At 47.4% G+C, this 25711-nt stretch overlaps 1 protein-coding gene across 1 annotated transcript in view; it reads right to left on the reverse strand.

Annotated features, from left to right (window-relative positions):
• LOC134949259 (cytochrome P450 2F3-like) overlaps positions 1-22731 on the reverse strand; it is a 61876-nt gene extending 39145 nt beyond the window's left edge. The window contains exon 1 of the mRNA XM_063937746.1: positions 22518-22731. Coding sequence (XP_063793816.1) covers positions 22518-22688 — 171 coding nt within the window. The 5' untranslated portion in view covers positions 22689-22731. The remainder of the gene's footprint in view (positions 1-22517) is intronic.
• Between the last annotated feature and the right edge of the window lie 2980 nt (positions 22732-25711).

Here is a 25711-nt window from a genome sequence, read left to right on the forward strand (position 1 = left end):
AGGAATAAAAAAGTTAGTATTGGGTGTATGCTATAGGCCGCCTGGTATCAACGCATCTGATGAGGAATTGTTACTAAAGCAAATTGACAGAGCAGCAGGAGTAGGAGACATAGTAGTGATGGGAGATTTTAACTATCCAGAGATAAACTGGAAAAACGATTCATGTGATACTGCTAGGGGAAATATGTTTTTAAACACACTTAATGATAACTACTTAGCCCAACTAATTGAGGAACCAACTAGGTACAATGCAATCTTAGACCTGGTATTAACAAACAATGGGGATTTGGTATCAGGTATTATAGTAGGGGAACCCATAGGAAACAGCGACCACAATATGGTCACATTCAATATCAGTTTCCATAAACAGCCCTATACTGGCTCAACTAGGACTCTAAACTTTAGCAAAGCAAATTTTGAAAAGATGAGGGTATTTTTCAGGGATATTGAATGGGAAGGTTTGTTTTTAGGAAAAAATACTATGGAGAAATGGGAGGTACTAAAATTCCTGCTAGCTAAAAATACACTCAAATTTATTCCTATGAGCAGCAAAAAAAGGAATAAAAATCATAAACTGATGTGGCTTAACAAAAAGATTAAGGAACTTATGGGCAAGAAAAGGCGAGCATTTAAAAAATACAAATCTGACGGGGAAGTAGAGTCATTTCAGCACTATAAGGAATGTAACAAAATTTGCAAAAAGGAAATAAGAGTGGCTAAAGTAGAAACTGAAAAACTAGTAGCAAAGGAAAGCAAAGCGAATCCCCAAAAAATTCTTTAAATTCATTAATAGCAAGAGATTAAAGAAGGAGAGTATAGGCCCTTTAAAAGACAAGTTGGGAGTCTTAAGCAAAAATGATAATGACATAGCGGACACACTAAATGAGTTTTTTTCAACAGTATTCACTAGAGAGGACCCAATTCAGGGACTGACACACAATCTCAATAATGAGAATATCCCACTGATAGGTACTTATTTAAGCGAGGAAGTAGTCTGTGACCGATTAAAACATTTAAAGATTAATAAATCACGAGGGCCCGATGGTATTCACCCAAGGGTTCTAATGGAGCTTCACTCTGAACTGGCAAAACCGCTATCTTTGATCTTTAAGGATTCAGTTATATCAGGTATGGTTCCCAAAGACTGGCATATAGCGGAAGTAGTGCCTATATTCAAAAAGGGAAGTAAAGCTGAACCAGGTAATTATAGACCAGTTAGTCTTACATCTATAGTGGGGAAAGGATTGGAAGGTATTCTAAGAGATAGTATTCAGAAGTTCCTTGAAGTCAAAAGGGTCATTAAAAGGAATCAACATGGGTTTATGAAGGACAGATCCTGTCAAACCAACTTACTTGGCTTTTATGAAACAGTAAGCGCAAACCTAGATCAGGGTAAAGACGTGGATGTAATCTTTTTAGACTTTGCCAAAGCGTTCGATACTGTACCACACATGAGACTTATCTACAAGCTACAAGAATCAGGGCTAGGAAGCACAATATGCACTTGGGTCAAAAACTGGTTGGATAATAGGGAGCAGCGCGTTGTGGTTAATGGATCTTTTTCAACTTGGACTGAAGTGCTAAGTGGTGTGCCGCAAGGGTCAGTATTAGGACCGCTATTGTTCAATATTTTCATTAACGACCTAACAGAAGGTCTAGAGAGCACGGTGTCAATTTTTGCAGATGATACCAAATTGTGTAAGGCTATAAATACAGAGGAGGATGCAGAGTCTCTTCAGAACGACTTAGTTAAATTAGAAGCATGGGCAGCCAAATGGAGAATGCGCTTCAACACAGACAAGTGTAAGGTAATGCACTGTGGTAACAAGAACAAAAATTACACCTACCTACTAAATGGGGTAAAATTAGGGGATTCTGTACTGGAAAAGGACTTAGGTGTCCTCATAGATAGCAAACTAAGCAGTAGTACCCAAAGTAAGACTGCAGCAAAGAAGGCTAATAAGATATTAGCATGTATTGATGCTAGGGACGAGAGTATTATACTCCCGTTATATAAATCACTAGTGAGGCCACACCTTGAATACTGTGTACAATTCTGGGCACCGTACTACAAAAAGGATATCCTGGAGCTAGAAAAGGTTCAGAGGAGGGCGACCAAACTAATTAAGGGCGACCAAACTAATTAAGGGCATGGAGACAATGGAATACAAGGAAAGGCTTGAAAGACTAGGCATGTTTACATTGGAAAAGCGGAGACTAAGAGGGGATATGATCAACATCTACAAATATATAAGGGGACAATACACAGAGCTTGCGCGGGAGCTGTTTTTGGTTAGATCAACACAGAGGACTCGTGGACACACGCTCAGGTTAGAGGAGAGGAGATTCCGCACAATACGGCGTAAAGGCTTTTTCACGGTAAGGACAATACGTGTTTGGAATTCCCTGCCTGAGACAGCTGTAATGGCGGAATCTGTCAACACCTTTAAGAATGGGTTAGATAAATTCCTAATGCATAAGGATATCCAGGGGTATGGTGCATAGTCATGCATTATAGTTACTATAAATAGGGATAAATTGCAACGGCTGACAGCAGCATCAGTCAGAAATTTTAGTCAAATCATCATGCATAGGAGACCACAAATAGGTTGAACTCGATGGACAATTGTCTTTTTTCAACCTCAGATACTATGTTACTATGTTACTATGTTACCACTACTGCTCCTACTTTACTACTACTACTACTACTACTACTACTACTACTACTACTACTACTACTACTACTACTACTACTACTGCTACTACTACTACTACTACTACTACTAAAACTGCTTTTACTACTACTACTACTACTGCTGCTAATACTACTACTGCTACTACTGCTACTACTTCTACTGCTGTTACTGCTACAACTACTACTGCTACTGCTGATACTACTACTGCTACTACTGCTACTACTTCTACTGCTGTTACTGCTACAACTACTGATATTGGGGGTCATTCCGAGTTGATCGCTCGCTAGCAGTTTTTAGCAGTCATGCAAACGCTAAGCCGCCGCCCTCTGGGAGTGTATCTTAGCTTAGCAGAAGTGTGAACGAAAGGATCGCAGAACGACTACAAAAAAAAATTGTGCAGTTTTAAAGTAGCTCCAGACCTACTCCTAGCTTGCGATCACTTCAGACTGTTCAGTTCCTGTTCTGACGTCACAAACACGCCCTGCGTTTGGCCAGCCATGCCTGTATTTTTCCTGGCACGCCTGCGTTTTTACAAACACTCCCTGAAAACGGTCAGTTGACACCCAGAAACGCCCACTTCATGTCAATCACTCTGCGGTCAGCAGTGCGACTGAAAAGCTTTGCTAGACCTTGTGTGAACCTACATTCAGCCGTTGTGAAAGTACGTCGAGCGTGCGCATTGCGCCGCATACACATGCACAGAAGTACCAATTTTTTGCTTCATCGCTCAGCAGCGAACATTTTCTGCTAGCGATAAACTCAGAATGACCCCCATTATTACTGATACTGCTGCTGCTACTACTACTACTACTGCTGATACTACTACAACTACTACTACTACTACTACTACGTTACTACTACAACTACTACTACTGCTAGTAAATACTGGGGGTAATTCCAAGTTGATCGCAGCAGGAATTTTGTTAGCAGTTGGGCAAAACCATGTGCACTGCAGGGGAGGCAGATTTAACATGTGCAGAGAGAGATAGATTTGGGTGGGGTGTGTTCAATCTGCAATCTAATTTGCAGTGTAAAAATAAAGCAGCCAGTATTTACCCTGCACAGAAACAAAATAACCCACCCAAATCTAACTCTTTCTGCACATGTTATATCTGCCTCCCCTGCAGTGCACATGGGCCCTCATTCCGAGTTGTTCGCTCGTTCTTTTTCATCGCATCGCAGTGAAAATCCGCTTAGTACGCATGCGCAAAGTTCGCACTGCGACTGCGCCAAGTAACTTTACTATGAAGAAAGTATTTTTACTCACGGCTTTTTCCTCGCTCCGGCGATCGTAATGTGATTGACAGGAAATGGGTGTTACTGGGCGGAAACACGGCGTTTCTGGGGCGTGTGGCTGAAAACGCTACCGTTCCCGGAAAAAACGCAGGAGTGGCCGGAGAAACGGTGGGAGTGCCTGGGCGAACGCTGGGTGTGTTTGTGACGTCAACCAGGAACGACAAGCACTGAACTGATCGCACAGGCAGAGTAAGTGTGGAGCTACTCTAAAACTGCTAAGTAGTTAGTAATCGCAATATTGCGAATACATCGTTCGCAATTTTAAGAAGCTAAGATTCACTCCCAGTAGGCGGCGGCTTAGCGTGTGTAACTCTGCTAAATTCGCCTTGCGACCGATCAACTCGGAATGAGGGCCATGGTTTTGCCCAACTGCTAACAAAATTCCTGCTGCGATCAACTTGGAATTACCCCCTCTGCTGCTACTTCTGCTACTGCTATTACTGTGACTTCTACTACTGCTATGACTACTACTACTACTACTACTGCTACTGTACTACTACTACTACTACTACTACTACTACTACTACTACTGCTAATACTGCTACTGTACTACTACTGCTGCTACTACTACTGCTGCTACTTCTACTACTACAACACTTTTACTACTACTACTACTACTGCTAATACTGCTACTGTACTACTACTACTGCTGCTACTACTACTGCTGCTACTTCTACTACTACAACACTTTTACTACTACTACTACTACTACTACTACTACTACTACTGCTACTGTACTACTACTACTACTACTACTACTACTACTACTACTACTACTGCTAATACTGCTACTGTACTACTACTACTACTACTACTACTACTACTACTACTACTGCTACTGTACTACTACTACTACTACTACTACTACTACTACTACTACTACTGCTAATACTGCTACTGTACTACTACTGCTGCTACTACTACTGCTGCTACTTCTACTACTACAACACTTTTACTACTACTACTACTACTACTACTACTACTACTACTGCTGCTGCTGCTATTACTACTACTGCTACTGCTGCTGCTGCTGCTACTACCACTACTGCTCCTACTTTGCGACTACTACTACTGCTACTATACTGCTGCTGCTGCTGCTACTACTACTAATACTACAAATGCTTTTACTACTGCTGCTGCTACTACTACTACTACTACTACTACTACTACTACTACTACTATTGATACTGATACTATTGCTGCTGCTACTACTACTACTGCTGATACTACTACTACTACCAGGGCCGGATTGGCCATTGCCATCACCGGGGAAGTCCCTGGTGGGCCGAGTGGCGTGAGGGGCCGCCTCTCATATGTGGCTCCGCCCCCTACGTGTCACCCTGCGTCGCGGCAGCTATAGAGAGCACAGGCTCTCTAGGGAGGAGAGACTGTGCAGCCGCGGGTCCTGCAGACTAGGGCCGACTTTGGCTGGTGCTGGGCACAGTGGGGCAGATCCTTACTCCTGTGCCACCACCTCCTCCCCCGGGCTCCAGTCTGCAGCTTGCTATGGGGGAATTTCTAAAAGGAGGCGTGTCCACGGGGCTCCACGATTAGGCCACGCCCCCCAGTCAAGTGATCATCTGTGTGGCCCGTACCCTGCTTGCTGGAGGTAACATTTGACTTATATGTGTGTATGCATGCATACATACATATATGGGCTTGTGTGGAGGGTGGTGACTCCAGGGAACGGGGTGGGTGGGTGTGTGTGACTGGAATGTAATAGGCTGTGTGTGTGTGTCTGTGAAGTGTCACCCCCCCCCCCCGTGTTCTGTGAAGCGTCAACCCCCCCCAGTGTTCTCTGAAGTGTCACCCCCCCAGTGTTCCGTGATGTTCTCCCCCCCTAGTGTTCCATGCTCTGTAAAATGTCACCCCCCTCCCCAGTGTTCTGTGAAGTGTCACACCCCTCCCCAGTGTTCTGTGAAGTGTAACCCCCCCTTCCCCAGTGTTCTGTGAAGAAGTGTTTCTCCCCCCCGGTGTTCTGCGAAGATGTGTTTCACCCCCCCCTCCTCCCCGGTGTTCTGTGAAGTGTCACCCCCCCATTATGTTATTGTCTCCCCCAAAGTGTTCTGTCATTGTGTCCCCCAGCCAGTGTTCTGTCGCTGTGCCTCCCCCCCAGTGTTCTGTCACTGTGCCTCCCCCCAGTGTTCTGTCACTGTGCCTCCCCCCCAGTGTTCTGTCACTGTGCCTCCCCCCAGTGTTCTGTCACTGTGCCTCCCCCCCCAGTGTTCTGTCACTGTGCCTCCCCCCAGTGTTCTGTCACTGTGCCTCCCCCCCAGTGTTCTGTCACTGTGCCTCCCCCCCCAGTGTTCTGTCACTGTGCCTCCCCCCAGTGTTCTGTCACTGTGCCTCCCCCCCAGTGTTCTGCCACTTTGTCACCCCCCAGTGTTCTGTCACTTTGTCACCCCCCAGTGTTCTGTCACTGTGCCTCCCTCCAGTGTTCTGTCACTTTGTCACCCCCCAGTTTTCTGTCACTGTGCCTCCCCCCAGTGTTCTGTCACTTTGTCACCCCCCCCGTGTTCTGTGAAGTGTCACCCCCCCCAGTGTTCCGTGTTCTGTAAAGTGTCACCCCCCAGTGTTCCGTGTTCTGTAAAGTGTCACCCCCCCAGTGTTCTGTGAAGTGTCACCACCCACCCAGTGTTCTGTGAAGTGTCTCCACCCCCCTCCAGTGTTCTGTAAAGTGTCTCCACCCCCCGAGTGTTCTGTGAAGTGTCACCCCCCAGTTTTCTGTGAAGCATCACCCCCCCAGTGTTCTGTGAAGCGTCACCCCCAAAGTGTTCTGTGAAGCGTCACCCCCCCGTGTTCTGTGAAGCATCACTCCCCCAGTGTTCTGTGAAGCGTCACCCCCCCAGTGTTCCATGTTCTGTAAAGTGTCACCCCCCAGTGTTCCGTGTTCTGTCACTTTGTCACCCCCCCAGTGTTCTGTGAAGTTTCGCCCCCCAGTGTTCCGTGTTCTGTAAAGTGTCACCCCCCCAGTGTTCTGTGAAGTGTCTCCACCCCCCCAGTGTTCTGTGAAGCGTCATCCCCCCAGTGTTCTGTGAAGCGTCACCCCCCCAGTGTTCTGTGAAGCGTCACCCCCCCAGTGTTCTGTGAAGCATCACCCCCCCAGTGTTCTGTGAAGCATCACCCCCCGAGTGTTCTGTGAAGCATCACCCGCCCCAGTGTTCTGTGAAGCGTCACCCCCCAGTGTTCCATGTTCTGTAAAGTGTCACCCCCCAGTGTTCTGTGATCTGTCACTTTGTCACCCCCCCAGTGTTCTGTGAAATGTCACCCCCCCAGTGTTCCGTGTTCTGTAAAGTGTCACCCCCCCAGTGTTCTGTGTTCTGTAAAATGTCACCCCCCCAGTGTTCTGTGAAGTGTCACCACCCCCCCAGTGTACTGTGAAGTGTCTCCACTCCCCCAGTGTTCTGTGAAGTGTCACCCCCCCAGTGTTCTGTGAAGTGTCACCCCCCCCAGTGTTCTGTGAAGCGTCACCCCCCCAGTGTTCTGTGAAGCGTCACCCCTCCAGTGTTCTGTGAAGCGTCACCCCCCCAGTGTTCTGTGAAGCATCACCCCCCCCAGTGTTCTGTGAAGCATCACCCCCCCAGTGTTCTGTGAAGCATAACCCCCCAGTGTTCTGCGAAGCCCCCCCCCAGTGTTCTGTGAAGCATTACCCCCCGAGTGTTCTGTGAAGCCTCACCCCCCCAGTGTTCTGTTAAGCGTCACCCCCCCAGTGTTCCATGTTCTGTAAAGTGTCACCCCCCCAGTGTTCCGTGTTCTGTCACTTTGTCACCCCCCCAGTGTTCTGTGAAATGTCACCCCCCCAGTGTTCCGTGTTCTGTAAAGTGTCACCCCCCCAGTGTTCCGTGTTCTGTAAAGTGTCACCCCCCCAGTGTTCTGTGAAGTGTCACCCCCTCCAGTGTACTGTGAAGTGTCTCCACCCCCCCAGTGTTCTGTGAAGTGTCACCCCCCCAGTGTTCTGTGAAGCGTCACCCCCCAGTGTTCTGTGAAGCGTCACCCCCCAGTGTTCTGTGAAGCATCACCCCCCCAGTGTTCTGTGAAGCGTCACCCCCCCAGTGTTCTGTGAAGAAGTGTTTCACCCCCCAGTGTTCTGTGAAGTGTCACCCCCCATTATGTTAGTGTCACCCCCCCAGTGTTCTGTCACTGTGCCTCCCCCCCAGGGCCCTGTCACCGTGCCACCTCCCCCAGTGTTCTGTCACTTTGTCACCCCCCAGTGTTCTGTCACTGTGCCTCCCCCCCAGTGTTCTGTCACTTTGTCACCCCCAGTGTTCTGTCACTTTGTCACCCCCAGTGTCCTGTCACTGTGTCACACCCACCTCTGTGTGTTCTGTCTCAGTCACTGTGTCAACCCCCCCCCCCCCCCCCGTCTGTGTTCTGTGTCTGTACAGGTCAGGGCCGTAACTAGGTGTGTGCCGATGGTGCCTTGCCCACAGCCAGTGGCGGATCTTGCCACGGGCAAGCAGGACTTTTGCCCGGGGCGCCGCCTTCCGGAGGGCGCCGCACCGTGGCAAGATCCGCCACTGCTGCCCGCTGTGTCCCCGTCCGCCTCCGCTGCCCGCTGCCGTCCCCGTCCCCGTCCCCCTCCTGAAGGGAACTAGACGCTATGGGGTACATTTACTAACATTCGTAATTCCCGAAAATAGGTCAAAGTTCAATCACGAATGACATCGACAGTGTAAAACTGCAACTTTTTGAATTTATTACGATGGATTTACTAAGCTGTCGTATTCGGGTTTTTCTTTTCTTCCGATGTCGATGTCATTCGTTTTTTTTTACCTATTTTTACGGCAGTGATTAGCAAAACACTGCCGTTTTTTTTTACAATCAATCTCGGCCGGATCTGTGTGATCCGTGCTGGGGTTCTTATTTTTTTTGTTTTTAATTAAACACTGTAAAATAATTAAAAAAAATGCGTGGGGTCCCCCCTCCTAAGCATAACCAGCCTCGGGCTCTTTGAGCCGATCCTGGTTGCAGAAATATGGGAAAAAAAATGACAGGGGTTCCCCCATATTTAAGCAACCAGCATCGGGCTCTGCGCCTGGTCCTGGTCCCAAAAATACGGGGGACAAAAAGAGTAGGGGTCCCCCGTATTTTTAAAACCAGCACCGGGCTCCACTAGCTGGACAGATAATGCCACAGCCGGGGGTCACTTTTATACAGCGCCCTGCGGCCGTGGCATCAAAAATCCAACTAGTCACCCCTGGCCGGGGTACCCTGGGGGAGTGGGGACCCCTTCAATCAAGGGGTCCCCCCCCCCCAGCCACCCAAGGGCCAGGGGTGAAGCCCGAGGCTGTCCCCCCCCATCCAATGGGCTGCGGATGGGGAGGCTGATAGCCTTTGTTGTAAAAGAAAAGATATTGTTTTTAGTAGCAGTATTACAAGTCCCAGCAAGCCTACCCCGCATGCTGGTACTTGGAGAACCACAAGTACCAGCATGCGGCGGAAAAACGGGCCCGCTGGTACCTGTAGTACTACCACTAAAAAAATACCCAAAAAAACACAAGACACACACACCGTGAAAGTATAATTTTATTACATACATACACACATACATACATACTTACCTATGGCCCCACGCAGGTCGGTCCTCTTGTCCAGTAGAATCCAAGGGTACCTGTTGAATAAATTATACTCACGAGATCCAGGGGTCCAGGCTCCTCGGCAAATCCAGGGTTAATCCACGTACTTGTTAAAAATAAAAAAACGGTATTCCGACCACGAACTGAAAGGGGACCCATGTTTGCACATGGGTCACCTTCCCACGAATGCCAGAAACCCACTTTGACTTCTGTCTAAGTGGGTTTCTTCAGCCAATCAGGGAGTGCCACGTTGTAGCACTCTCCTGATCAGCTGTGTGCTCTTGTCCTCACTGACAGGCAGCACACGGCAGTGTTACAATGTAGCGCCTATGCGCTACATTGTAACCAATGCTGGGAACTTTCTGCCCTGCGGTTGACCTAAAGTGACGTCACCGCTGAGCAGAAAGTTCCCAGCATTGGTTACAATGTAGCGCATAGGCGCTACATTGTAACACTGCCGTGTGCTGCCTGTCAGTGAGGACAGGAGCACACAGCTGATCAGGAGAGTGCTACAACGTGGCACTCCCTGATTGGCTGAAGAAACCCACTTAGACAGAAGTCAAAGTGGGTTTCTGGCATTCGTGGGAAGGTGACCCATGTGCAAACATGGGTCCCCTTTCAGTTCGTGGTCGGAATACCGTTTTTTTATTTTTAACAAGTACGTGGATTAACCCTGGATTTGCCGAGGAGCCTGGACCCCTGGATCTCGTGAGTATAATTTATTCAACAGGTACCCCTTGGATTCTACTGGACAAGAGGACCGACCTGCGTGGGGCCATAGGTAAGTATGTATGTATGTGTGTATGTATGTAATAAAATTATACTTTCACGTTGTGTGTGTCTTGTCTTTTTTTGGGTATTTTTTTAGTGGTAGTACTACAGGTACCAGCGGGCCCGTTTTTCCGCCGCATGCTGGTACTTGTGGTTCTCCAAGTACCAGCATGCGGGGGAGGCTTGCTGGGACTTGTAGTACTGCTACTAAAAACAATATCTTTTATTTTACAACAAAGGCTATCAGCCCTCCCATCCGCAGCCCATTGGATGGGGGGGGACAGCCTCGGGCTTCACCCCTGGCCCTTGGGTGGCTGGGGGGGGGGGACCCCTTGATTGAAGGGGTTCCCACTCCCCCAGGGTACCCCGGCCAGGGGTGACTAGTTGGATTTTTGATGCCACGGCCGCAGGGCGCTGTATAAAAGTGACCCCCGGCTGTGGCATTATCTGTCCAGCTAGTGGAGCCCGGTGCTGGTTTTAAAAATACGGGGGACCCCTACTCTTTTTGTCCCCCGTATTTTTGGGACCAGGACCAGGCGCAGAGCCCGATGCTGGTTGCTTAAATATGGGGGAACCCCTGTCATTTTTTTCCCCATATTTCTTCAACCAGGATCGGCTCAAAGAGCCCGAGGCTGGTTATGCTTAGGAGGGGGGACCCCACGCAATTTTTTTTGAAAAAATAAGCACTTTCCCACCCCTTCCCACTGATATACATGCACGGATCTCATGGATCCGTGCATGCCTATCCAATCACGAATAAAAAAAAAAGGTCTGTTTTTTTTAAGCACTTTTTTACGAGTTGTAATTTTTGACGGCAGTGTTTGTTCTTTTTTGGCTTTGCACTTCTTAGTAAATGACTGAGATTCATACTTAAACAGCCGCGTTTTGACCGATGGTGTATTCATTCGTAATTTTTTACCTGAACTTGCAAAAAATTACGAATGCCCTCATCACTGCCGTGATTAGTGTTTAGTAAATGACCGAGATTAACCGAGATGACACTTTGAAGAAAAAACGGCATCTCGGTCAAAATCGGGAGCTTAGTAAATATACCCCTATGCGTCTAGTTTCCCTTCCTGGAGAGTAACTTTGCTGAGCGGTGCGCGATGACGTCATCGCGCACCGCACAGCAAAGGTCCTCTCTACGAAGGGAACTAGACGCATAGCGTCTAGTTTCCCTTCGTGGAGAGGACCTTTTGCTGTGCGGTGCGCAATGACGTCATCGCGCACCGCTCAGCATTCAAGCGGCGCTTTTAATGTACAGGGGGCGTAACTGACCACGCCCCCTGTATTAGGCCACGCCCCATTTCCTGCCCGGGGCGCAGAGCACCCCTGAACCGGCCCTGCCCACAGCGCAAGTGCAGTGAAGGCGCACCATCTGGCAGCACACCCCTACCAACGGCTGTTTTGGTCAGTGATGGAGTAGTGAAATTTACGCTATCCGCCGGTGCCTGCCTCTGTAAGCGACGGGGAGTGTGCCATTTGGTGTTACCCTTTGTGCGGTAATTCTGGCTGTGTGCTCCGCCGCCACCTCTGAAGTGGAGAGGGAGCGCTCCTTTAGCCACCTGGTCCCGTATAGGAGCCGCCGCTGCCTCTATTGATGCTGGCAGGGAGACCCACCGCCGCCACCTCTGAAGTGGAGAGAGAGAGCGCTCCTTCAGCCGCCTGGTGCCGTATAGGAGCCACTGCTGCCTCTACTGTGACACCCGCCGCAGCCTGAGCACTGGAGAGGGGACTGTGAGCGCCAGTAAATGAGCGTCTGCGCCTGGTAGTCCTGGATGCCGCATCGCCCTAACAGGTGCCTTGAGACACACACACATACACACTCTCACTCACTCTCACTCTCTGTTGCTGTAATATGTAACAAAGGGTGACTCTGCTGCTATAATGTGTAAAACGGGACTCTGCTGCTGTAATGTATAAAACGGGACTCTGCTGCTGTAATGTGTAAAATGGTACTCTATGTGCCGTACTGTAAAATACCTGCCGTACTGTGTAAAAGGGAGCTATGTAGACACGCCCCTTCCCCATAAAGCCACACTCCTATATTTTGGCGCGCGCATTGGCCCGGTTTTATATTTGGGGGGAGGGGGCGCCGATGCAGTTTTTTTGAACACCACGCTAAAATGTCTAGTTACGGCACTGGTACAGGAGCCTCACCCCTCCACGTCATGCGGGTCAACCTGCCTCACAGGCACCATGCAGAAGCAATGCCTGGCACGTGCTGTCAACTCCGGCACGCTGTCCCTTTGTGAAGTATGGGAGGTAGGGCGCAAATTTATAGTTTGCAGGGGGGCGCCGAACACCCTAGCACTGGCCCTGCTCCTATAAGTCTAGATCCGCCACTGGTATAAGTCTAGTCTACTCTGACCTCTGCCTGCACTGTGCTCCCGGCCACCACCAGACTGTAATGCCAGCCTGTCTGCAGGGAGGGGGGAAGAAGCTGGAAGAAATGGTGACATGGAGCCTGCCCTGATTGTAGCAGTCAGACAGATCTCCGTGTACCACTATCAGGTACTGCAGTTTGCAGGACATTTTTTTAAAGATCGAGAGCTGCAGTGCCAGTGTAACATGGAGATCTGGATGGGGGGGGGGGGGGTGTAACAGTATGCAGAAGAGGAATACTCTCAGTTCAATTTCCTCCACCCCACTTTGCCGGCCATGAGAATTCTTTAGTGCAGCGCTGTAGTATAGCCGCAGCTCCCACACAAATTAAAGGGACGGTGGGCAGGTGGCGCTAGACTTACACCCTTAGCCCACCTCCCCCTGTCCCCCTCTAATGGTGCTGGACTGCGGAGGGAATAAGGAGCTGGTGGCGCACTGAGAGCAGACACCACTGAGAGATGAGGCAAGTGGGGTGGGGGTGACATTTATTATGTGTAAAAGGGGCATTGCTTCCATGGACATGTGTATAAGCAGCACTGCTACAATGGCCATTATTATGTGTATAAGCGGCACTGCTACCATGGGCATTATATGTATATGCAGCACTGCTACCGTGGGCATTATGTATACAAGCGGTACTGATACCGTGCTAATTATGTGTATAAGCGCCACTGATACTGTGCCCATTATGTGTATAAGTGGCACTGTTACTGTGGGCATTATTATGTGTTTAAGCGGCACTGCTACCGTGGACATTATGTGTTTATAAGCGGCACTGCTACCGTGGCCATTATGTGTTTATAAGCGGCACTGCTACCGTGGCCATTATGTGTATAAGCGGCACTGATACCGTTGGCATTATTATGTGTACAAATGGCACTGATACCGTGGGTATTGGGGTATTGTTATGTATGTAAGCAGCACTGATACCGTGTCCATTATTATGTGTATAAGCGGCACTGTTACCTTGGGTATTATTTTGTATATAAGCGGCACGGATACTGTGGGCATGTGTATAAGGGGCGCAACGCTGTAGCATAGCGTGAATATAGGGCACTACTCTGTGGTGTAACATGAAATAGAGGCACTATGGGGTTCATTCTGAGTTGATCACTACGGATTTTCGCAGCGCAGCGATCATGTCAAAACGGGGCTGATCTGCGCATGCACAGCAATGTGCACGCGCATCGTACGGGTACAACAGCCGACATGCTTTTGCACAGGATCTAGCGACGCTTTGAGTCGCACTGGCGGTCGCAAGAAGATTGACAGGAAGTGGGAGTTTCTAGGTGTCAACTGACCCTTTTCTGGGAGTGTTTGGAAAAATGCAGGCGTGGTTAGGCATTTGCAGGGCGGGTACCTGGCGTCAATACCACATCACTCGTCGCAGCAATCATCGCACAGAATAAGTAACTACAGGGCTGGTCTTGTTTTGCACAAAATGTGTTTGCATGCGCTCTGCTGCACAAGCGATCGCACTCCTGCTATGTTAAAATACACTCCCCAGTGGGCGGCGACTATGCGTTTGCACGGCTGCTAAAACTAGCTAGCGAGCGACCAACTCGGAATGAGGGCCTATGTACAGTGTAATGACAATAAGGGGGAAATTCAAAGTTTGAAAAGTCGGTTGGGTGTTTGTCTATTAGATAGGAAAAAACAGACACCCAACTGACTTTTCAAACAATTGAATATCCCCCTAAGAGTGTGCTACTGTGTTGCATAATTTGTATTGGGGGTACTCTTGTGTGGCCACGCCCATTCCATGTGATGCCGCACACCTTTTTTGTGACACACGCCTTCTGCGTGCACTGTTCCTTTAGACAGTATGGGGGTTAGGGCACAAATTTGTAGTTTATGGGGGGTGCCTAACACCCTACCATCGCCCCTGCCTCTGCTCAACGGAAGGGGAGTCAGTGGCGGGGGAAATGAGTTCCACCACCTCTCCAGAACCACTTTAAGCCCTGGTAGGGACAGAAAACACACAAAGAGGAGGGGAATGGGGAAGAAATTGGAGACAAGAAGGCTAACAGAAGGTGAAAGACAGACAGGTGATTGATAGATGAAGGCATACACACAGATAGGGAACAGACAGTAGAAAGTAGTGATGTGCACCGGAAATTTTTCGGGTTTTGTGTTTTGGTTTTGGGTTCGGTTCCGCGGCCATGTTTTGGGTTCGAACGCGTTTTGGCAAAACCTCACCGAATTTTTTTTGTCGGATTCGGGTGTGTTTTGGATTCGGGTGTTTTTTTTCAAAAAACCCTAAAAAACAGCTTAAATCATTGAATTTGGGGGTCATTTTGATCCCATAGTATTATTAACCTCAATAACCATAATTTACACTCATTTCCAGTCTATTCTGAACACCTCACACCTGACAATATTATTTTTAGTCCTAAAATTTGCACCGAGGTCGCTGGATGGCTAAGCTAAGCGACACAAGTGGCCGACACAAACACCTGGCCCATCTAGGAGTGGCACTGCAGTGTCAGGCAGGATGGCCCTTCCAAAAAATACACCCCAAACAGCACATGACGCAAAGAAAAAAAGAGGCGCAATGAGGTAGCTGTGTGAGTAAGCTAAGCGACCCTAGTGGCCGACACAAACACCTGGCCCATCTAGGAGTGGCACTGCAGTGTCAGGCAGGATGGCCCTTCCAAAAAATACTCCCCAAACAGCACATGACGCAAAGAAAAAAAGAGGCGCAATGAGGTAGCTGTGTGAGTAAGCTAAGCGACCCTAGTGGCCGGCACAAACACCTGGCCCATCTCACGCAGGATGGCCCTTCCAAAAAATACTCCCCAAACAGCACATGACGCAAAGAAAAAAAGAGGCACAAGCTCTTCCCGTCCAGTGTTGGGAAGGTCAGGCATCGCAACTGACACAATTGGACTCTCCTTTGGGATTTGTGATTTCGAAGAACGCACAGTTCTTTGCTGTGCTTTTGCCGCAAGTCTTTTCTTTTTTCTAGCGAGAGGATGAGTGCTTCCATCCTCATGTGAAGCTGAACCACTAGCCATGAACATAGGCCAGGGCCTCAGCCGTTCCTTGCCACTCCGTGTCGTAAATGGCATATTGGCAAGTTTACGCTTCTCCTCAGACGCTTTTAATTTTGATTTTTGGGTCATTTTTTTACTGATCTTTTGTGTTTTGGATTTTACATGCTCTGTACTATGACATTGGGCATCGGCCTTGGCAGACGACGTTGATGGCATTCCATCGTCTCGGCCATGACTAGTGGCAGCAGCTTCAGCACGAGGTGGAAGTGGATCTTGATCTTTCCCTATTTTTTTAACCTCCACATTTTTGTTCTCCATATTTTGCGCACAACTAAAAGCCACCACAGGTATACAATGTAGATGGGTATATAGTATAGAATTATATTACTTATGGACGACGAGTGACGACACAGAGGTAGGTACAGCCGTGGCCTACCGTACTGCTGCTTATATATATAATATACTGTATAACGGACCTGGTGGACACTGTCAGCAGACTGCTAAACTAGTATGAAGAAAAAAACAACAACACAGGTATACAATGTAGATGGATGGATAGTATAGTATTATATTACTTATGGACGACGAGTGCACTGACGACACAGAGGTAGGTACAGCCGTGGCCTACCGTACTGCTGCTTATATATATAATATACTGTATAACGGACCTGGTGGACACTGTCAGCAGACTGCTAAACTAGTATGAAGAAAAAAAAAACAACACAGGTATACAATGTAGATGGATGGATAGTATAGTATTATATTACTTATGGACGACGAGTGACGACACAGAGGTAGGTACAGCCGTGGCCTACCGTACTGCTGCTTATATATATAATATACTGTATAACGGACCTGGTGGACACTGTCAGCAGACTGCTAAACTAGTATGAAGAAAAAAACAACAACACAGGTATACAATGTAGATGGATGGATAGTATGGTATTATATTACTTATGGACGACGAGTGCACTGACGACACAGAGGTAGGTACAGCCGTGGCCTACCGTACTGCTGCTTATATATATAATATACTGTATAACGGACCTGGTGGACACTGTCAGCAGACTGCTAAACTAGTATGAAGAAAAAAACAGCAACACAGGTATACAATGTAGATGGATGGATAGTATAGTATTATATTACTTATGGACGACGAGTGACGACACAGAGGTAGGTACAGCCGTGGCCTACCGTACTGCTGCTTATATATATAATATACTGTATAACGGACCTGGTGGACACTGTCAGCAGACTGCTAAACTAGTATGAAGAAAAAACAACAACACAGGTATACAATGTAGATGGATGGATAGTATAGTATTATATTACTTATGGACGACGAGTGACGACACAGAGGTAGGTACAGCCGTGGCCTACCGTACTGCTGCTTATATATATAATATACTGTATAACGGACCTGGTGGACACTGTCAGCAAACTGCTAAACTAGTATGAAGAAAAAAAAAACACAGGAGTGTTTTTCAGGCAGACAAACGTATACTGGACTGGTGGTCACTGTCAGCAAAACTGTGCACTGTACTCCTGCTATAACTGCTCCCCAGTCCCCACAATTAGGCAGTGTGAGCAGAGCAGTGCACTCAGCACAGATATATCATGCAGCAGTGCAGCACACTGAGTGAGCAGAGATATGGTGGTCGGAGCGTTTTTTTCAGGCAGAGTAACAAAGGATTAAACTCACTGGTGGTATAATCAAAACCCTGCACTGTACTCCCTAACAGCTGCTCCCCGTCCCCAATCCTCCCTACAATTATAACTAACTAAGTCACTCTGTGTTCTACTATAACGGAGAGGACGCCAGCCACGTCCTCTCCCTATCAATCTCAATGCACGTGTGAAAATGGCAGCGACGCGTGGCTCCTTATATAGAATCCGAGTCTCGCGAGAATCCGACAGCGGGATGATGAAGTTCGGGCGCGCTCGGGTTAACCGAGCAAGGCGGGAGGATCCGAGTCGCTCGGACCCGTGTAAAAAAAAGGTGAAGTTCGGGCAGGTCGGATTCCGAGGATCCGAACCCGCTCATCACTAGTAGAAAAGAAAGTGGAACAATTGTCAAAGCATGGGGAAGCGAATTGCTCAGAATTGTTCACCCAGTGGAAATGCAGTAAAGGTAGGGTCAGGTGGTACAGCAGTAAGCTGTGCCCCCTATTTAAACAGGGTGGCTGCATGCTTCCAATTGTGGCTGTCCCATTGGCGCAGAAGCCCTGCATCAAGTGACTGGCCGAAGCTTGGCAGATAAAAGGGGAGAGAGGCAGAAACTGTGCAGAAGGAGAAAGGCAGAAGGTGGTCAGTGAATAGACAGAAGGAAACATGCATAAGGGCAGTGGTGCAAGTGTGCAGGAATTTAGCCATGGGTACGCCGTACTCACACCGACGGGCTGCCGCACCTTGCCGCTCCCCATCCCTCCCTTCCTCTGCACCTCCCCGCTGCTCACCGCCGCACCGCCGCTGATGTGAGGGGAGGAGAGCGCAGCCTGCGCCTCTCCTGCCCCTCAGTGTCTTCGTTTAATTCAGTGCCGCCCGTGAGCCAATCAGAGCTCACGGACCAGCAGCCAAGGCTGCCGGACCGCGAGCTTTGATTGGCTCACGGATCGGTGCTGAATTGAACTCAGCCACCTGCACCCGCCGGACACTGAGGGGAAGAAAAGGCGCAGGCTGCACTCTCCTCCTCTCACACACGGGAGACAGTAACGGCAGCAGCAGCGGTGAGCAGCAAGGGAGAGCTTCATGGGGTGTACCTGGCACTTGGGGCATGTATACCTGGCAATGGGGGCATATCTGGCAAAGGGGGCATATCTGGCAAAGGGGGGACATGTGTATCTGGCACTAGGGGCATATGTGGCACTGCGGGGACATGTGTATCTGGCACTGGGGGCATATGTGGCACTGCGGGACATGTGTATCTGGCACTGGGGGCATTTGTGGCACTGCGGGAATATGTGTATCTGGCACTGGGAGCATATCTGGCACTGGGGCATATCTGGCAATGGGGGGGACATGTGTATCTGGCACTGGGGGCATTTCTGTATCTGGCACTGGGGGCATATCTGGCACTGTGGGTGCATTTCTGTTTCTGGCACTGGGGGCAATGTATATCTGACACAGTGGGGGCATTTGTGTATCTGGCACTGTGAGGCATTGTGTATCTGGCACAGTGAGGCAATGTATATCTGGCACTGTGGAGCAATGTATATCTGGCACTGTGGGGCAATATATATCTGGCACTGTGGGGCAACGTGTATCTGGCACTATTGGGGTCATATGTGTATCTGCCCCTCCCCCCATATGTGTACAACGCCCCCATTTTCATTGTCCACGCCTCATGTGGCATTTGGCCACACCCATTTTTTGCGTGCGCGCCTTCGGTGCACGCACACAGTACCTGTAAGACATTTTTTCTACTTGCACCACTGCATAAGGGAGAATGATATAGGTGTGAAAATGTGAAGAGAGGCTGGGAGAAACATGCAGGAGATGGACTGAGAGGGAGGAGGAGACGCACGCAGAAGATGGACTAAGAGAGCAAACATATTCAGAAGATGGACTTAGTGGGGGAGATAGACTAAGGGTTTCATTCAATTCAATGCGGATTGGATAGCACCGGGAGGGAGCTTCTGGAGCTATTCAATGCAGTGTGATGCTAAGTCTGAGAATACACGTATTCCTGGACTAAATAAGGTGTTTAGTCGCAAGAATGGGCATTCTCCAACTAAACAGCCTCACCGTGGTGCTGTTTGCACAGCGTTAGATCACAAAGCAGCACTGCCGACCTAGTTTTGTTGAATTTTGGCTCGCACCCTTAGAAGGGTGCAAGAAGAAATCCTCTAGTCAGGGACAGCATCGCTCTGAATTGAATAGCACCTGGAGCTCCCTCCCAGCGCTATTCAATCCGTGTTGAACTGAATTGACCCCTTAGAAGCAGAGACAAATGAAGAAGATGGACTGAGATACGAGTGTGCAGAGGATTAAATGTCACCCCAGTTTTAATTTAACTGCTTCTGTTACAACACAATACTTTCTAAACTTTTAATGTGTTAGGTCCAGCTAATTTGACATGCTCTGCCTTTTGTTGGTGTAACTCCGCCTACATTCAATGTTGAAGTAATCCCGCCTACTTTGGTATTGGCTCCGCCTGCAGTTCATTTGGTGCCACCCACATGAGGCCACTTCTAGAAACTTTTCCAGGGCCACTTTTGTTTCCCAATCCGTCCCTGACTACTACTACTACTGTTACTACTATTACTAGTACTATTACTACTACCACTGCTGCTACTTCAACAACTGCTACTACTGCTACAACTACTGCTACTGCTATGACTACTGCTACTGCTGATACTGCTGCTGCTACTACTACTGATACTGCTGCCACTGCTGCTGCTATTACTACTACTACTGCTACTGCTGATACTACTACTACTACTATTACCACTACTGCTGCTACTACTACTACTACTGCTACTATTACCACTACTGCTGCTACTACTACTACTACTACTACTATTACCACTACTGCTGCTACTACTACTACTACTGCTACTATTACCACTACTGCTGCTACTACTACTACTACTGCTACTATTACCACTACTGCTGCTACTACTACTACTACTACTACTACTACTACTACTACTACTACTACTGCTACTACTACTACTACTACTACTACTACTACTACTATTACCACTACTGCTGCTACTACTACTACTACTACTACTACTACTACTACTACTACTACTGCTACTACTACTACTACTACTGCTACTATTACCACTACTGCTGCTACTACTACTACTACTGCTACTATTACCACTACTGCTGCTACTACTACTACTACTACTACTACTACTACTACTACTACTACTGCTACTACTACTACTACTACTACTACTACTACTACTACTACTACTACTACTATTACCACTACTGCTGCTACTACTACTACTACTACTACTACTACTACTACTACTACTACTGCTGCTACTACTACTACTACTGCTACTATTACCACTACTGCTGCTACTACTACTACTACTACTACTATTACCACTACTGCTGCTACTACTACTACTACTGCTACTATTACCACTACTGCTGCTACTACTACTACTACTACTATTACCACTACTGCTGCTACTACTACTACTACTACTACTATTACCACTACTGCTGCTACTACTACTACTACTGCTACTATTACCACTACTGCTGCTACTACTACTACTACTACTACTATTACCACTACTGCTGCTACTACTACTACTACTGCTGCCACTGCTGCTATTACTACTACTACTGCTACTGCTGCTACTACTACTGATACTGCTGCCACTGCTGCTATTACTACTACTACTGCTACTGCTGCTGCTACTACTACTGATACTGCTGCCACTGCTGCTATTACTACTACTACTGCTACTGCTGATACTACTACTGCTACTATTACCACTACTGCTGCTACTACTACTACTACTGCGGGCTCACTGCGCTTGCCACGCTGCGGGCTTGGTGGCTACGCTCGCGACAGGTTCTGTTCTCCCTCTATGGGTATTGTGGATGCCCATAGAGGGGGAATCACCTACCTCACCAGTATACCAGTATGGTGCCCCTGACGGGATCCCGGTATCCGTATTGTGACTGCCGGGATCCTGACGATCGGTATGCTAACCACATACCATCCTAAGGACTGTACATACAGTAGTACATCATAAACAAAGTAGTATTCAATCTGTGTACAAAGGCAACATTTGTTGCAAGTGATCAGCACAACATATCGTTATTCTTAATCTGGAACTTTGTACTAATTTCTTTGAAACAAAACAACTAATCCTATAAGCACAGTACACTATGGAGATTATTCAGAATCAGTAGCAGCTTTTAAATAAAATGCAAAAGCTGCTATGATAAAATTGCACACCCAACATGTGTAGCGCTGCCCTGCGATGCGATCGCAATTCATTTGCTATTGCATCGCAGAAAGTGGCTAAAAGAGGTCAACCCCTGTAGATGCAACCAGGCTGCGTATACAGGCGTACCGCCGCCATGTTTCTCATTGCAGGAAACACAGGTGATGTCATCCGGCCACCCCGGAAATGGCCATATTATGCCTGCGTTTCCTGCACCACTCCACCCCAATGCCATGTCATCACCCCCAAACGCCCTCCGCATGTCAATCACTATGCAATTGCATCCTTCTGGGATGAGATCGCATAGGGAAAGACCACACATGGACAATGCAGCTGCAGCGTATGCGCAGACAGTCGAAACACAGCCGTTTGCGATTTTAACAACATTGCGTCTAGGTCTGAACATGTAGAAAAAGTGGGGGAAAAAATACACAGCACAGAAATCGCTAAAGGCAATTTAAGACTATTGCGCAAAAAAGATAAGTGTACTAAGGCACATCTTTACCATATTAGTCAATGCCAAAATTTGGATGGATTATAATTCTATTTTTGGTGTCATTTACAATAGTTTTTTTATTGTCTAAATTTTGTAATCTTTGCATTTTTACCATAACAGTTTGATCTTACCAGTTAACTTTATGACATTATAACTAGAATTTTTGTATTTTTTTTTATTATTACTTTCTGTAACATGTAATATGCATACTGGCAAATTTTCCAGCTTATTTTATGAGACCCACTTATGGATATACTGTATCACATGGAATTTGTGAGACACAATACTGGATCCTAGAAAAAATAATCTATTAAATTCATATTGTATCAGGGCTTGTAGACATGTTTTTTGCTCTGAAAGACCTCCATCCAACTTACCTCAACCAAGGATTTGATGAGATCATTCATCTTGACCTGATGCATGTTCCCTATAAAGGGTAGTGGAGTGGGACCCGGGGGTAGCTTTCCTCTTATCTTCCATTGTGATAGAAGCAGTATGGTGGTCACAAGAAATATGAGGACAAGAATAAGGATTCCGCTGAGGTCCATGGCAAATCAGACTGAAGGAAAACTGGTAGAGTGTACGGCTGTAGCACTATATTCCTGATTCTGGTACATTTATAAGTGTCATTTAACCTGAGCATTTCACCACCGTTGTTTAGCAAACACCTGCCACAGTTACAAATGTCATTAGGTCATTGAGCTTGGTGCAATGACATTGTTCTGCAATGTGTCCTCAACTTACAGTGACTAGAGTTCACAGAAACTTGAATTGATTGCCAACAATTGTTTTATGTACAGTTTGCTAGACATCATCATCATCATCATGAACATTATCATCATTTATCTTTAATATGCCACAATACTTCACAGCACCAGAGATAGTGAGGAAAACAAAAGCTACATACTGTAGTGAACAGAACAGGACTTACAAGGTTGAAAGTGAGGTGACAAGTGACATGGGAACTAAGGTAATGTAGGGAGAGCTTGCTCATTAACTCTACAATAAAGTTGAAAAGGATGAGAGGCATTTGTGGGACACAGAGTTGAATTTAAGACAGGACACGTGGACACCCTCTGAGGTTAGAAGAGAGAACATTTCATACACAACAAAGGAAAGGGTTCTTCACAGTAAGGAAAGTAAGGATTTGGAATTCTCCGCCAGAGAAGGTAGCAATGGTGGACTCAGTCAATATGTTTAAAAATGGATTAGATAAATTCCTAGCTGAAAGAAATATCCATGGATACAGCGTTTAAAGGAAGAAAATTTTAGAGCATGAATTATAGTTGTTAATAATACAGGTTGAACTCAATGAACATTTGTCTTTTTTCAACCTCAATAACTATGTTACTAGTGTAGGTTACAGTACTAGGTTGTAATAAATGAGAGTAGTATTAGTAACAGGTTACACTCAGTTTACAGTTGGATCACATAGGAGTAGAATAGACTTTAGTGAAGAGGAAGGTTTTGAGAGAGCATTTGAAAGTATGAGGTTGTAAAAGGGCTGGGATTAACACTAGGGGGTTGATTTTGAGTCTCATGCAGAGTGGCTGTAGTTGTGGGAAGACGTGGAAGCCTGATTTTCTACCTTATGCTAATGCGAGATTTCATAGGGACATAGCAAATGTTTATGCAGTCTGCAAGTGCCAGCCACAGCAACAGTCTTCATTAATTTTGGCACTTATGCAAGCCCCATGCTAGGTGCAAGAGATCAGAGACAGGCTTCCCTTCTCCATATGCACGACTCACACATAGCTTTTGGTATATGCCAATGATACTCCCATGGACCTCTCATGACACTCTCACAAGGTAGGGTAGTTTCTTCCGCTCACCTTGTTGCAGCCCCAAAATGCCAAATTTCACAGAAAATCAGTTCCTTAAGACCCAATATGGGATGGACATGCACAAAACTGATTAAAATTGGTATCTGTCCATGCGCTGTATACAAGATCCCACTGCTTGTGTCCATGAACAGAGATCCATCAGACTCTAGGCAACAACCTAGAGCTCTGATATTTCAGGGAAATCTGAAATACCAAATAAGTAACATCATGTAACTTACTGTTTTTATTTGCATTTCTGACTGCTGGTTACGCATCTACATTTCTGACAACTAGGTGCCCCCACCCCAGTAGCGGATCTTGCCACGGGCAAGCAGGACTTTTGCCCGGGGCGCCCTCCGGAGGGCGCCGCACCATGCAAGATCCGCCACTGTGCCCCCCGCAGTGCCCCCCGCAGTGATCCGCTGTGCCCCCCGCTTTGAAGGGAACCAGACGCGTAGCGTCTAGTTTCCCTTCATGTAGAGGACCTTTGCTGTGCGGTGCGTGATGACGTCATCGCGCACCGCACAGCATAGTGGCAGACACTAGGGGTTATAATTGACCTCTAGTGTCTATGCTGTTCTATGGGAGAGACGTAATAACGTCTCTCCCATAGATCGAGGAGAGGAGAGGAGAGGAGAGGAGAAGAGCGGCGCTGGCTGAGGAGGTCTGCAGCGGTCTGGAATCAGGAGCGGGGATAGTAAGTATACTTTTTTATCTTTTTTTTTTCTTTCAGCGGTGCTACAGGGGGCACAAATGGGGGAGTAACGGACCACGCCCCATTTGAAGCAATGCCCCTATACTTTGCCCGGGGCGCCACAAGGGCAAGAACCGGCCCTGCCCCACCCACCTTTCCTCATTAATGGCAATCGGGTAGTTCATGGATTGTTTTACATTTGTGTATGCAATGCACATGGCCTGGCCAAAGGGGGAGGTGTCTGCAGCTCATTAGTAACACTAGCACTTCCTGCATCATCTAATGATGTAGGTGATGGGGCAGGTTTTTCTGTTGGAATTACTGCGTTGGAATCACTTTCTATTCTCCTCTCCTGCTTCTTCTTACCAAGTGAGGTGGAGATGGACAGTGTCGGACTGGGGCATGTAGGGCCCACCGGGGAAATGCAGTGGTAGGAGCCCATGTTTAGGGGTGTGACCAGTCCACAGAGGGGGTGTGGCCTGCCACCTCATTGGTTTGACTAACCATTAGAGAGTGCAATGTCTGGGCCCCTTCATAAATATATACAGTAAATTCAGCTGCTGCATGCATGATAATGTACCAGATAAATAACAGCAATGCACTGTAGAAAAGGGATCGGTATGAAATACCTCCAATCAAAATCCCGACGTTCAAAATCCCGACACCAATTGACCGATGGTCAAAATCCCGACAAGGTCAAAATCCCGACATGGACAAAATACCGACATTTAAAATACCGACAAGGTAAAAATACCGACATGTAAAATGCCGACAGGTCAAAATACCGACATGCGTTTTTTGTGTGTGTATGTCGACATAAGTCAACATGGACACCATATAAAGTGTACCGCGTCCCCTCGCATGGCTCGCTGCGCTCGCCATGCTGCGCTCGGCACACTATTATATTCCCCCTCCAGGTCCACTGAGATGGTAAAGTATGAACAAGTCGGTTTCAATGAAAAAAATCATGAAAAACTCATGTCGGTATTTTGACCTGTCGCCATTTTACATGTCGGTATTTTGACCTTGTCGGTATTTTAAATGTCGGTGTTTT

This window comes from Pseudophryne corroboree, chromosome 8 (genome assembly GCF_028390025.1).
Source record: "Pseudophryne corroboree isolate aPseCor3 chromosome 8, aPseCor3.hap2, whole genome shotgun sequence".
In the NCBI taxonomy this organism is placed as follows: Eukaryota; Metazoa; Chordata; class Amphibia; order Anura; family Myobatrachidae; genus Pseudophryne; species Pseudophryne corroboree.